The sequence below is a fragment of the Doryrhamphus excisus genome, linkage group LG5 (assembly GCF_037039965.1).
Source record: "Doryrhamphus excisus strain RoL-2023G ecotype Guam linkage group LG5, RoL_Dexc_Guam_v1.1, whole genome shotgun sequence".
In the NCBI taxonomy this organism is placed as follows: domain Eukaryota; kingdom Metazoa; phylum Chordata; class Actinopteri; order Syngnathiformes; family Syngnathidae; genus Doryrhamphus; species Doryrhamphus excisus.
The window spans coordinates 5,208,610-5,223,440 of record NC_136361.1 but is presented as its reverse complement, the minus strand read 5'-3'; the positions used below and the strand labels follow the sequence as shown (position 1 = coordinate 5,223,440).

Below are 14,831 nucleotides of genomic sequence, written 5' to 3'. Positions count from 1 at the left end.
CGGGTGCACATTCATTTGAACTCCCCTCTTGCTGCTGGAGGTAAAAAAAAATTTTTTTAACTAAAACTAAAGTCATATGTAAGTGTGCCTCTCTGTAGAATATTTAAATACCCGCAATTGTTTCAATTGTGAATTTATATAGGGCGTTTCATACGAAATTAAAGAGTTTCCACTAATTGACCACAACAACTAAATTTAAGTGTAATGTGGGGAATTTGGTAACCCACAATTGTGTATATTTGAATTTTAAAATCTAATTATGGTAATTACAAACACACTATGCTAGCATATTGTATACTAATTCCCCAATAAATCCAAAGTATTCTGGTAGCCTGCAGCCACTGACACACAAAAAAAGGAGACTACTGTCAAGGAGGTGAGGGCACTTGTAAGAGCATAGACTTTTTATGACACAAAGCCACTGCCCCCCTCCTGCCAAAACAATGAATTCCACTCCACCCCCCACCACCCCAGGAGAATGTGATTTTACATGCAATCCGAGCCTGAAGTGTGTGCGGACAGTGGTGGGGGGAGGGCTCTCTTTCACCTTTCACCCCGTCATGTTGGGCCCTTGTGCTACTCTTCCACCACGGCAGAAAAGACCATAGAGGTGCACACAGATGGGTGCAATCACGGTGTAACCTGCAGGAAATAAACAATCAATACAATGACCGTGCAGTGATTTCAATATTATATATTTACATTTTCCTTGTTGCACAGTTCATAGCATAGCATAGTCATCTTGGATCCATCACTAAAATATTGGTGCAAAACAGTACTCCCCTGCGTGCTATAAAATAAAAGTAAAATAGGGATTCATTCTGTAGAGATATTTTTTAGGGTGTCCACAGTGCAGCCCAGGGGCAATTTTCTGCATAAAAAGCAAAGTTATAAAATTACACAAAAAACAACACATCACTTTGCTTTTAATTGACTATATGTTACTTTTTTTCAAAGAAAATTAAAGCAATATATATTAAAGTAGTCCACCGCATCCTTTGACTTTTCAGTATCCGGCTCATAGTACAAAAAAAAATACATGATGAAACATTCCCTAATAGTCACATTACTATGCATTACTCATTAATGAAATTAAAAAAAAAACAAGCATATGGCATTGTGTACACGGGTGTGACAAAATAGAAGTCCTGCTCTCGGCTGTCACTACTCATTTGTTGAGGCTTATGAGATCAAACTGTGAAAACATTCCTGCGTCTTCTGCTGAGTCCTCGCTGCAAACCACACACACACACACAGAGGACACACACTCCAGGACTATATTGCAATATATGCACTCACATAATTTCTTAATTGTCAATAATTCCAATATTCTAAGCAATTGTGTTTATTATTCGACATATGCTGGTATTGTGTGTTGAGGCAACAAAAACACACCCTTGAAAATTTTTATATATTCCCGTCCAAGCCTATATATCGTGAACAACAAAGCTTGTGACATAGAGCATCTTAAAGGACAATCAGTGAATACTTCCAATTAGGAAAGAGCTGTTCTGGGGTCATGGTTAGGATCAGGCAACTATTACCGCATTTTTTATTTTTTATTTTTTACAGAGAATGCTACTTGCTGACAACCTGAGGTATGATTCAGTCTGACTTTGACTTAATCAAGTGTAAGTTGTACGAAAAATCATTTGCAATTTTCCGTGTTTGAGTAGCTATATGGGCCCCAACCACAACCACTGCCCCCTCCTATGCCTCCCTTTGTTCTCCCAGCCTCTAATAGGTTTTCCCCTGCCACACACAATTCACTTTTTTTTCTCCTCCTTTTCCCTATAGCTCCCCATCCCCCCACACCCCTTTTAGTGGAGTGCCCAGTGTCGACTGGAGCATTTGAGCAATTTGAAATTAAAGCAAACAATGGCCAGGCACTCCCAGGGACCTCTCGCTCACCATATTACACGGAGGACGCTCGTGTGCTCTTGTGCATTATTGGCAAGTCATTACGTTTCTCTGGAAACGGAGAGCAGAAGCTCGCTCCCAGGAATCGGTGATGCAAGCAGCAGCAGCTGAGTGCTTGGAATCGTATGTGTGTATGTGTGTGTGTGTGTGTGTGTGTGTGTGTGTTCTGAAGCATCCTTGGCAACAGCATGGGGATGCTGTCAAAACAAAGCAGCATACTTTCAAGTCTGGCATTCTTTTTTTTTTTAATTATAAAATGTATTTATTCTTATTAGTAAACAAAATGAAAGGCATGCTTACATTCCACTTGGCTTGTTTTTGTTACCGTGCCCATTCTTTTAGCCTTCTTACTCCATAATGAAATGCCATGATGATGTAAGAATGCAGCAAATATTTGCTCTAATTAAAAGCTCAAAAGAAAGTAATTTAACATTCAAGTAAATAAAAAAATGCCCTTACAATACTTTTACACAATGAAATGTACTTATGTTTTATTTAATTTTTTTTTTAGGAAACCTCAGCATTTTTTCTGTTTTATGGTAATTTGTCATAAACAGACTTTGTTTTTATACCCATGCAGTATTATTTGAATTAATGAGAATTTAAAATATTGTGCAATTCAGACTAAGCAACCAATCACAGGCTCAGAAAGGATTTGCAGTTTATTTTCTGCTTGACAATTTGTCAAATTTGATTTCGTTATTAGCTGTAAACTATATATACTTTAATACTAGTATTATAACTGTAATACTATTAATTTCCTGAAATATTTAACTGTGTAGTGAATCTCTTGAATATACTTTTATAAACTCTTACATATACTTTTAGATAATTCATAATTTCGCAGTCCGCCGAGAAAAAGTGGAATTAGAGTGTAAACACTAATCTCGTTGTAAAGCACATGCACGTTAGCTATCGTTTACTTCCGGTCAGGAGGCACGCACAGCAAAGCGTCTTGCGTCATGACGCACTTCCGCTTCTTCTCGGATTCCCCCCACCCCCCTTCCTCCATTACCTCAACATTGCGTCGTGAAGTGGATGTTTTGGTTAAAAAAAAATAGCGTCTAGAAGGGACGTTTAAAACATGGCTTTCCGAAAAAATTGGACTTATAACGAAGAAGCGGAGGACAGAGGGACACGTTAAGCGAAGGATTTGACTCGTCTTCATGTATTCCTCCACATGTCCTATTTCTTCGTAGATGGTCTCCGGCGAGCGTTGTTTGTTGGCGGCCGACGAGTTGTCGACGAGTAACATGAAGGAGATGATTGGAGGCTGTTGTGTTTGCTCAGACGAGAGAGGCTGGGCAGAGAACCCGCTGGTTTACTGCGATGGACACGGCTGCAACGTCGCTGTTCACCAAGGTACGGTAGTAGGCTTGTAGCTCCCTTGCTAAGGCTAGCAGCTAATAGTTAGCTTCGCTAGCTAGGTCGCTAGCCTGGCGCAAGGTTATGGACCGTATCTCCCAATGCCATGTTTGAGTGTCAAACAGCCCGATTGCTTTAATCGTGTTCAATTTTGTCACATTATATGCTTTTAACACATATTTGAGACATTTTAGTGCAAAATGTTAGCTTGACGCTGTGACATAAGAATGAGACGCTGTCACAATGTTGTTAGTGGAGGCAGCGAAAGCGGCGTTCACTGCCAAAACCAAAACAATAACATCACCGTGTATGTGGGTGTTGACTAAATAGCTATATAACATCGATCAAGTTGTCAGACTGCTTTGAAACAGCCTGTGCTGACTCATGGAAGCTAGATGATGGCTTGTGTTTACAAATGCAACAGAGAGCCATGTGGGAGGCTGGGAACTACATGTCAAAATGTCAAAAAAAGCTTCTTCTTAACAGATGGCTTTCGTGGACCTTTAACAATACAGCTGCCAAGCATTGCTGCAATTTAAAAAAAATAACTGCTGAATCAGCTATTATTAACCAAGGAAGTGTACTTTTGTTGTTATTACGTTTCAGTCACATGCAACATACTGTATAGCATGTCAAGCATATACACTGCTAAAGATAGGATTGGATATTCATCTTATAGGTGTAATTTTACCATTAACCTAACTACAATGTAACCCAATTTGACCTGTAAACCTTTGAATGCACACGTTTAATTGTTCATTGTGTAAACCATTAGTCGACCAATAAATTGACTCTTCTGGCCTCTCTCTGTATGTCAGTTTCAACCTGACACTAAAGCACTGAGTGCTTACAACGATCTGCGTAATTAAGTTATTTCTCCGGTATTCATAAGCATTCTTAATAGGTGGCAGATTAATGAAAATGGCAGCACTTTAACTATTACACCCTGTCTATACAAAATAACAACTTAGAGGCATAATACAATCAAAAGGGATCATTTAAACTATAGCAAAGCATGCTGGGAAATGTGTAATCTGCACATTCCACCGCTGCAAACTCTTCCGGGTTACGTGGATTGTGATGTTTATGTGTTACTACAAAATACTGTAACTTTCGCCTGAACAATAACCACGTTTACATGAGGAGTTTTTCTTTTTCCGAATGACCTTTCCGAAAGCAATGGTATACATGGAAAGGAATATTCCAATCGCGTGTTTCCATGCGCCGCTATAATCAACCAGAATAGTCAATGGGGCATGCGCAGTAAAGCGTAAACACCAACATCATGTGATACTGACTTCCTCCAGTTTTTCTTTCACTTGTTGTAATAACTCCATATTGCCGGTTTTTTGTTCGTCCAGTTTTGAAATTTAGTTTGAATCAAAAACAAACTTTCCACAGCAGTGTTACGTCATATCTCAGCATTCGCTGAAAGAACGCACCCGGGAACAGGAAAAGATAAAGTTCAATCTTGCTAATATTTTATAATTAAGCTCAGCACATGTTTTATATAGATATGTATTTTCTTTTTTAATAAAACTGGACTTGTGAATGGCGTATAGAAGGGTTTAGATTCTGTTCCGCAGATGGCGGTAAAACACGAAAGCTACTTGCCAACCGCCAATAAACAACAGAAGAAGAAAAACACCACGAAGAAGAACGCAGTCTGACAACTTTCCGCTTACAAGATACCTCAATCAGATTGGGGAAAGGAATATTCCACCCCTGTGAATCCGATTATATATTCATTCGGATTGGCACTTTTCTTTCGGAATGAGGTGTATACAAAGGTTACATTCTTTCTGAATGGAATTGGAATATTTGGGTCCATGTAAACATGGCTATTGACAGAATAACGTCAAGGTAGTTGATCAACATTTATCAAAACAACATAATGAATGGACACAAAATGCTGATTTCCCTCATGTTGTATTTTGAAGATTGGATTAAATCCGCTACCACCATGAGATCAAGATTGGGCCGATGCGGTTGTCATATAACGTTCGTAGCTCTGGGCCACACTCGGTAGGTGCGGTATTGTGCCTCAAAGCTGGTTGCCATGCAACTCCCGCCACTTGCAAGAAGAAGAAAACGCAGCACCGCCACGTCCGTGGTGTACCGTGGAGAAGTTAGTTTCATGTTGGATCAATTATTGACCACCTTTGTTTCTTCAGTTTCTAGTTGCTAGATATCATCTCTTAAACTCTTATGATATGTTGTTATTATCATAATATCCATTTCCATGACTGTAGTTGTGGTTTTTGTCTATGTATTTTGTTGGCGTGTTAGCCCCAGTGTGTCCTCTAGGTGTACGCATAATGGGAGTCACAAACCCTTGCAGCGTAGCTTAGTCGTAGAATGACTATAATGCAGTCGCTCGGTTCATAGAACACACACAAACGAACACTTACATAATTAACTCCTTTCTTGGTGTCGAAATCGGTACCCAACTGGGCACCCACTGTGCACTCCGTGCTGGCCAGGTGCCGTTCATGTGATGATGCGTTCAAGTGCACTCAATAGCTGTTAATGCAGGAGATACAATACAAAAAATCATGTGGATTAACATGGTTAAAGTGTAAATCAGTCAAATGCTCTGCTTGTATTAATATTGTTTAATGTGGAGCTCTCAATACAACAATGTATGGTCATGTTTTGTCATTTATGTTTTTGTTAATAAAATAGGGTAAAAATTGGCATATTTCAGTCATAGTTTCAAATGGTGATGGGTTAATTAGTTAATTAATTTTACAAAATTACATCTTGTAATATTTTGACATACAAACCTTCAATCAGTGCCCAAAACATGCCTAGTTCTGTTCTATCTGCTTCAAAATAAAGACACTATTCAATATTAATATAATGTGTATACCCCATTGCATCTTGCTTTGTCTAAACCAGGGGTCTCAAACTCAATTTACCTGGGGGCCACCGGAGCTAAGTTCTGGGTGAAGCCGGGCCGCATCAGGTTTTCAAAAAACAAAACGCATTTATTAAAAACTGGAATAAAATCAATAAAAAAACTCTCTTCAATTTTTTTCTTTTCAACTTTTTCAGTACTTTGGTTCCGGTTTTCCACACCAAAATATTTGATAATTTTTATTTTTTTATACACAAAATAAGATTAAAAAAATAAACAAATTAAGAATAAAGACAATAAATCAATCAGTAATAAATAAGAAAAATAATAATAAAACAGCAAATAAGAAAAACGTAAGAAGCCACATACAGTTGGTAGAGAAATAATTTTTTTCAGATTCAAATATACAGCATTAACAGTTATTTAACCTTTAACATGAACATTAATGAAACTTAATAATTTTACCCAATTAGCAAGTTAGCATTGTACCCAGTTCCATCTGGGAGCAGCGTCGTAACTTTAACAACATGTTTGATGAGATGCTTTATCTTGACGTGTATTTTCCGTTTTATTCGTTATACGTTGTACCCAGCGTCATAAGCCTTTAGCTTCATTGCTAATCCAAAGCAAAACAGGGCGGAGTAACGGGGTAGTGTAACAGTATGGGCGGGGCAAAATCATGTTAATTGTGTCCGGTGTGCACACAGCTTTAAGCTGTCATTTCAACATTAAACTTTGGTATCAAGGTGGGGGCCTCAAACTAGTGGGGGCCGCAAGTTTGAGACCCCTGGTCTAAACCCATACAGAAACAGAAAGGTGTAATAGAATGTGCCGCTAATTAGCCAAATACAAGAGTTAATGGCATCGTATCTCCGTCAGTGTAAACGAGACGGCCGCTTAAGACAAGCCTGAGGGTGTTGTTGCCACATTGATGCATTCCCATGCTTTAATTGTATAAAAACTATCATTTAACTATCAGCATGTAATGGCAGAGAGGAATGTTTTTGGTCGTGTGGCCCCCGCAAGGTGCCAGGCGACATTAATGGAGTACAATTTTTAAGCAAACAACTTTGAGTCACCGTGCGAGAACAAACATTTTACAGTTCATGGCAGCAATTAAACGAACCACCCGCTGCCAAGGGCCCGCTTATAATGAGTATGAATGTAAACATTGTTAGCTGTGCCGAAACGAGGAAATTGCACATAATGGACTAATGCTGTCAGCATAACATTCTGCATGGAGCGTTTGGGGTTTATTTTTCACTCCGTGTACCAAAGCACAAGTGGCTGCTAGTTCTCTTGCTGGGGAGGAGACTGGGGTGACATAGCTGAGAAATATATCACGTTGTACGTCGGGAAAAGCAAAACTGAAAGGATCTTCCGTGCACTTGCCTTCTCACGTTATGCTGTTGTTCTTTTTTGTGTTGGAGTTTATTTTTCTCTCTTGACAGTATGCTTATTTAAACCAAAATACTTTCAACCTGTGTCACTTTCTCGCTCTCAGGAGTTAATTAAATAAATAATTAGTAATAATTTTGCTATCTATTATTAGCCAAAACATTTTGAAATACAAGTGCTTTGGTGGTATTCCGGTCACTAGACGGCAGTAATGACAAAATATATACATTACATATATATGAAGTCTTCCTCCCATTCTGTGTGGAAGTGGTTTAGTTTTGACTTCTCAAGTTTAGAATAAATAAATTTGAGGCTGGGCTACACGGCGGTCGAGTGGTTAGCTAGCAGACCTCACAGCTAGGAGACCCGGGTTCAATTCCACCCTCGGCCATCTCTGTGTGGAGTTTGCAAAAAAAAAACATGCTAGGTTAATTGCCGACTCCAAATTGTCCATGTGAGTGTGAATGGTTGTCTATATGTGCCCTGTGATTGGCTGGCTGGCGACCAGTCCAGGGTGTACCCCGCCTCTCGCCCGAAGACAGTTGGGTTAGGCTCCAGCACCCCCTCGTGAGGATAAGCGGTAGAAAATGAATGAATTAATGAAATTTGAGGCTTAGTGGTTAGTTCGTTTGGTTGGACGGTGATCGAGTGGTTAGCATGTTGGTTCGAATGTCAATTTGGACCTTTCTGTGTTGAGTTTGCATGTTCTCCCCGTGCATGGATTTTCTCTGTGTACCCCCCCCCCCCACACACACACACACATTCTAAAAATGGCCACCTCAAGTTATCCACAGGTATAAACGCGACCTTAGTGAGGATAAGCGGCGATAAGAGAAAATATATGAATGGTTAGCTCGCAAGCTAGCAGCCATCTCAAGTCACTGCAGCACCAGAGTTGCAATGTGCTGTAAACAATGAATAATAGTAGTGCCAAGGTGACTCTAGGGGTGTTATTCCATGTCTACAGGGCTCTAACAATGTTGAAAATTGTATTTAGAAAGTCATAAACGGGTATATATTTGCAATCTACGAAAATATTCTGGTTTGGAACCAATTAACCGCTATAAACAAGGGACGACTGTATATTAATTAATAAGTCATGCTGTTTTTCAACAGTTTTTCTGTCCTAAGTATGAAAATAATATTTAAATAAGAAATCTAACGTCACATTGTCGTCTGGAACCAATTAAGCGCAATAAACAAGGGTTTACTGTATTTACAATCCAAAGGCGAAACTGTAAATAATTCAAGCTATATTGACCATGTGAGCTTTGTGGTTGTGTGGAGCCATAAAACGTAAAATTTTCTGTATTATAAATACCTTTATGTTTGCATGCGTGGCGTCACCACAGTTCTTTCTCTGAACTCAAGGACCTTTATGCACTTTGGTTCTCAGAAGTCTGGATTATAGCTGTTTTGGATTTGGATTATGGGCTCTGGTCAGATCAGAGATAATCTAACAATGTGTAGAGTTTGGCTATTTATGTTGCCTCCCATCTGTAGTCCAACTTTGAAGTCCTTTTCGTTAGGACTGAAATGAGGATACAAAGTGCATGTTTGTTTGATAAATCATTAATTAGTTACCTGGTTTTGCAGCAGGAGTAATATACATTTATCAACAAAAAATACCTCTTCCCATTGTTTCTTATGGAGAAAATGCCCATTATATCGTCATTATATTAAATGATACCATTATCAACTTTTAGTAGTGATATACAGTATGGGAAAAGTCGCTGCTTGTGTGAAGTTCCACTTGCTGAATCTGCTTTGTCCTCCACTCTCTACAGCATGCTATGGCATCGTGCAGGTGCCCACTGGTCCATGGTTCTGCAGAAAATGTGAATCTCAGGAGCGGGCGGCCCGTGTGGTGAGTCTTGCATTCCACGTAGTTGGTCATTTATGCATAAATTACTGGAATAACTCGACTAGGACTGACATTCAGTGATTGAAAACCACATACTACGCCTCTTGGCTTTTTTGAGTACCGGTCATGGCAAAATCATGTGTATCTTATCTGTTCGGTAGGGCCAGCGTTTCCCACAGGAGCACAGTCTATTTATGGTGGTGGGTTGTGTGTGTGTTGTGGGATGGTCATTTCCAGATTTGCATAATTTGATATAACATATAAAGCAAAACAAATACTGTAATTCCCGGTATATTTGCTGCTACTCTTTTTTTTTGGATGGACAAGTTCTATTCTACTACTAATCATTTAATAGTGTGCTGCTTGCAAGTCAGTGAGGAAACGGTGGCGGGGGGGCGGGGATCACAGGAGGTCATTACTGAGTATAACAGTGTGACTCACTGAGTCATCTCTTACAAAGAACACTAAACTCATCACACAGCAACTTAACACTGAAAAGGGAAATATTATATAATTTATACTATGTATTTTATTATACTAGAAAATTTGATATACAATTACAATATGAGTTAAAAATATAACTATTAATATTTTCCCATAATGCATTTTGTCTAAGCACAGCATTTCTATGGTACAACAATACCATTCAAAATAATGCATTCTATAGCTGGGTGATGTGGAACAAAACTTAGGTTGAATATCGATATATCATATATATGCTGATATTTTTTCCACAAGCTAATTTTAGACAAAAGTCAAAGCCAAACTTGACCAAATGCAAACAATCTTATATAAAATATCCTCTGAAAGAAAATGTATTTATTTTTAACACCAAAGTGGAGTAAAAATGTTTGCCATATCCGACTGTCTCACCGCAAGTCTGCGAATGCATCCCAAACCGCATTCTGACATTCTGACATTGCTGATTGGATGACCAATGGAAGGGGTCGGGGAGGGTGGGGGTGGTGGTGTGGGTGGGGGCGCGGTGTGTGCAGTTAGACATGAACAAGACGTCTTGAGTGTGCTTACCCCCACCTCTAACCATGAATACGTCCCCAAACAGAAAAACCTCTGCCGAAAATAGAATGCTAGGATGCATATCGCTAACTACTATACTGTATTATATATAATGTGTACCAGATCTATTTGTGGACACACATAAATCTATGGGAAACACTGATGACTAAAGTTTCAATAGGCTGGCAATACCAGCTAAAGTTGTTAAACTTGACGACAGCTTTTATTGTTTCTAATGAACTAATGAACTTTATTGTGACATTTCTGTTTCATTACTCCTCGCTCTTAATCTCATGGAGTCTATATATACTGGCAGGGGTCTCAAACTCAATTTACCTGGGGGCCACTGGAGCTAGGGTCTGGGCAAGGCTGGGCCGCATCAGGTTTTCCAAAAAAAAAAAACGCATTTATTAAAAACAGAAAAATATACAAACTTTTTCAGTGTTTTGGTTCCGATTTTCTACAATAAAAGCTCTGATAAAACATTCCACTGTTCTCAAATATCTTAATCTTTATTTTTCTGCACAAAATAAGATGAAAAATAAATAAACAAATCAAGAATAAAGAAAATCAATCAATCAGTAATAAATATAATAATAATAATAAAATATAAATAATAATAACAAATAATAATAACAAATAATAAAAACTTAAGAAACCACATATAGTTGGCGGGTAGACAAATTATTTTTTTCAGATTAAAATGAACAAAGCATTATTAGAGCCCTGTAGACATGACAAAACACGACTATAGTCACATTTATACTTTTTTTTTTTATTTACAACATATTGCACAACTGCAGGGTCTTGAGACACATGCTAACTCGCAAACTAGAGAGCTAGCGACCTAAACGGTAGCCTTCAAGTTATTTCCTTTAAACTTAAATAGCCAAAAACTTCCCACTTCCACACGGATAGGGAGGATAACTATTAACAGTTATTTAACCATTTAACATGAACATTAATCAAACGTAATAATTTTTTCTGGGTACATGATACCATACAGCATCCATATCAAACTTGCGCGGGCCGCACTAACATTAAACTTTCATATCAAGGCGGGGGCCTCAAACTAGTGCCGCGTGTTTGAGACCCCTGGTATAAGGCATACAAGTATGAAGAATGAGTATGAGAATTGCAACTTTCTGTAGATAGTGGCTACAGTGTGTGTGTGTGTGTGTGTGTGTGTGTATAGCTCCAAGCCAAACGATTCAGCCATTAAGATATTTGGAAAGCAGTTAAGAGTGATTTATTTCTTGATGGGAATGTGGACTAAGACCACGGGGCCCAACTTTTTCTTTTTTTATCGGCAAGGTGTGAACTTTGACACGGAACAGAAAAATATTGTTGGGAAGAGAGAAAGAAAGAAATCATCGTCGGGGGTGGGGGGGGGGGGGGTGGGGGGGGGGGGGTGGGGGGAAGAAGTCAATCTGCCCATACAGGCCAGAACGATACATTACACTTGACATGCCTTTGTGTCACACATGCTGAAGCCACACATTTTCATCCCACACGTTGTCGCGATAAAATCAGAAAGAAAAAAAAAACACGTTTGTCACGTCTTACCGGGTGTTTTCTCCTTTAACCCGCAGAGATGTGAGCTATGTCCCCACAAAGATGGCGCCCTGAAGAGGACGGACAATGGAGGTACGGCGCGTCACGTGAATGCACACATACGCGCTCACAGCCCCCCTTGTGTCGCTAATTGCGTGTCGGCAGCAAGTTAAAGGGGTGTGAGTGTGATGTGTGTGTGTGTGTGTGTGTGCTACCTTCTCTGTACTTCTCTCCACTATGTCTTTTATGAGTGTGTGTATGTTTATGAGGGGGTGGGCCAAGTTGGGTATAGTGCGTTGCCTGTGAGGAGTCTCCTTGCTGGGTTCACCGGGAGGTCAGCTTGGTGGAGACTGTAAATATTCTGTGCGTGTGTGTGTGTGTGTGTTGAATCAGTTAGAGAGAGGCACAGCTGTGGGATTGTGTCCAGGCCTGCAGGGAGGCATCATGACAACACTAACACACACCGTTTTACTACTTTCTCCTTAATTTTACCCTTCCCACGACCCCTCTCTCTATATTGTCCTTTTCCTCTCGCCCTCTTTTTTTTTTCCCCCTACATTTTCATTATCTTGTCCTGTCAGTTCCCCTTCCTCAGCTTGCTGGACTGCGTGCGACATGTTCAGCGTTGTTCAACTGCATTTACATAGCGCCGATGCGTAACAAATGCTCCATCAAGGCGCTTTTCACACAGAGCGGGTTAATGACAGTCTTCAGAAATGATACAAATAAAGTTTGCTGCATCAATTTATAATCATTATGTTTTGCAGCTAAAATATAGCAAGCCAAATTTGTCTTATGAATTAATATTAATGTGTTAAATCTGCATACAGCACTAATGGACACATTGTTTGTTGGTATTCTTTAGTTTACCTGGCCGTGCTTCTCCTCAATGTCCCTTGAATTTGAACCACAACACAAAATGCATTGACAAAAGTTCACCATCCAAACACATTGGACTTGCTCCCATCACATTTGTCTAAAAAGGGGCTTCCGTTGTGATGAATTGTTCGCCGGAGGAGCAAAGCCGTGCCGCTTTTATAGTCCTGTTTTATAGGCCTCTTCCAGATTCTTGGAGGGACTTCAAAACAACAACATGCCCCATTTCACACCCGCTGCCTTCTTCCCTGTCCCGCCCTCTTGCCCTGCTCCCCCTGTCCTGCCCGCTGGGTCAAAGGCAGGTCACGGGTTCAACTGTAAGTTTAAGCCTGTTTTTGTTTCCTCTGCGGGGGGAAAAGACAGACACCTCCTGCATGGCAGGAGGCTCCCACCTCCATCTGACCTCCCGCTCACCTTCTTCTGCTCCTCCTCAATTTGTCATCAATTCTGCTGTCAGTTTGTCTTCACTGACAGGCAGCTGCTGTGTGTGTGTGTGTGTGTGTGTGTGTGTGTGTGTGTGTGTGTGTGTGTGTGTGTGAGTGGCACAATAAAGAGCCCTTTAAATTAATTGCAGCAGTGTGAATTTAAACATGAAGCATTCGGTTCCCTGGCATTCTTTGTTAGTCTAGCTGTGCTATTTAATAATAATGGAAAACCGTCGCTGAGATAGAATTTCTAGGTAATTCAAGGTCTGCTCGGGTACTTACAAATTTAGATAAGTTTGCTTGCGGGTTGTGCTTCCCTTCACTGATGAATGAAAAGCTTTTCATTGTATTCCACACCTGCGTCGGATGCTATCTGATAGAAATAACTTCAGATATTTTGCGTGCGTGTGGCGACGGTACAGTATGAGTGATCTGTCAAGGTTCATTTGTTCAGCCCATGCAAAATTTCCCACTTTCGAGTGTTGCAAATTAACTCTAACCGACCATGGAAGGGAATGTAGTTGTAAGCACGAGTTTGTTATGTGCAAGTCAGTCAACAGATACTACAACCTGGTCTGCTTGTGACATAATGAACATGTTGATTTTTTTTTTTTTGCCTCGCCTTCTGTTGTTCCAGGCTGGGCTCATGTGGTGTGTGCGCTTTACATACCCGAAGTGGAGTTTGCAAACGTGTCAACCATGGAGCCCATTGTGCTTCAGAGTGTCCCCCATGATCGCTACAACAAGGTAACCGACCACACGTTGAAAGCACCGTTACGATTGTCTCCTTTATCGTTTGTGTTTGTTTTACAGACATGCTACATCTGTGAGGATCAGGGCAGAGAGAGTAAAGCGGCCACTGGTGCATGCATGACCTGCAACAAACACGGCTGCAGGCAGGCCTTCCATGTCACATGGTGAGACTTGCTCACATCACATTAACCTCACCCGGTCAAAGGAGATTGCTACATCGTTTCACAGATTGGTTATGCCCTCCCATTCCCTCCCTTTTTTTTTTTAAACCATTTTTATTTGAGGTTAAAAGTACATTATTCTGTGCCACAGTGCCCAGTTTGCAGGGTTGCTGTGCGAGGAGCAAGGGTCGGATGCCGACAACGTGAAGTATTGTGGTTACTGCAAATACCACCACAGCAAATTGGTAAGTGGCCACTTCTGTTTGCCACATAGTCCACAAACACAGCTCTGGCAAAAATCCATGTGAATGTGAGGGGATTTGTAAATATAAGCGAGTCATCATCACAAATGGCACATTTTTATTGCACTTTTTTTAGTGTGGTGTTGTTGCTCACTTGCTTGGATTTGTTGTTATAGACAGGCTAGTTTGACTTCTACTTTGCTGTTGTTGCGTATTATTTGTGTGTTACAACAGTCTTAATGGATATGATTATTTGTAGAGATGCTCGATATTAACTTTTTAATGATATCCTGATATTTAATGTAATAGCTTTAATTACAGATACCGAAACTGGCAGCAACTTCTCCCTCAAAGGTTAGAAGACGCCTTACAATTATTGCATATTTTTAATTTGAA

General features: G+C 40.0%; 1 protein-coding gene across 9 annotated transcripts in view; it reads left to right on the top strand.

The window, feature by feature from the left end:
- The first annotated feature begins 2,907 nt into the window (after positions 1-2,907).
- The window catches only part of mllt10 (MLLT10 histone lysine methyltransferase DOT1L cofactor), a 35,067-nt gene continuing 23,143 nt past the window's right edge, over positions 2,908-14,831 (top strand). For all 9 annotated transcript variants that reach the window (XM_058060028.2, XM_058060027.2, XM_058060025.2 and 6 more), the window contains exons 1-6: positions 2,908-3,282; positions 9,331-9,410; positions 12,017-12,071; positions 13,917-14,026; positions 14,093-14,196; positions 14,345-14,438. In XM_058060028.2, coding sequence (XP_057916011.2) covers positions 3,120-3,282; positions 9,331-9,410; positions 12,017-12,071; positions 13,917-14,026; positions 14,093-14,196; positions 14,345-14,438 — 606 coding nt within the window. In that variant the 5' untranslated portion in view covers positions 2,908-3,119. The remainder of the gene's footprint in view (positions 3,283-9,330; positions 9,411-12,016; positions 12,072-13,916; positions 14,027-14,092; positions 14,197-14,344; positions 14,439-14,831) is intronic.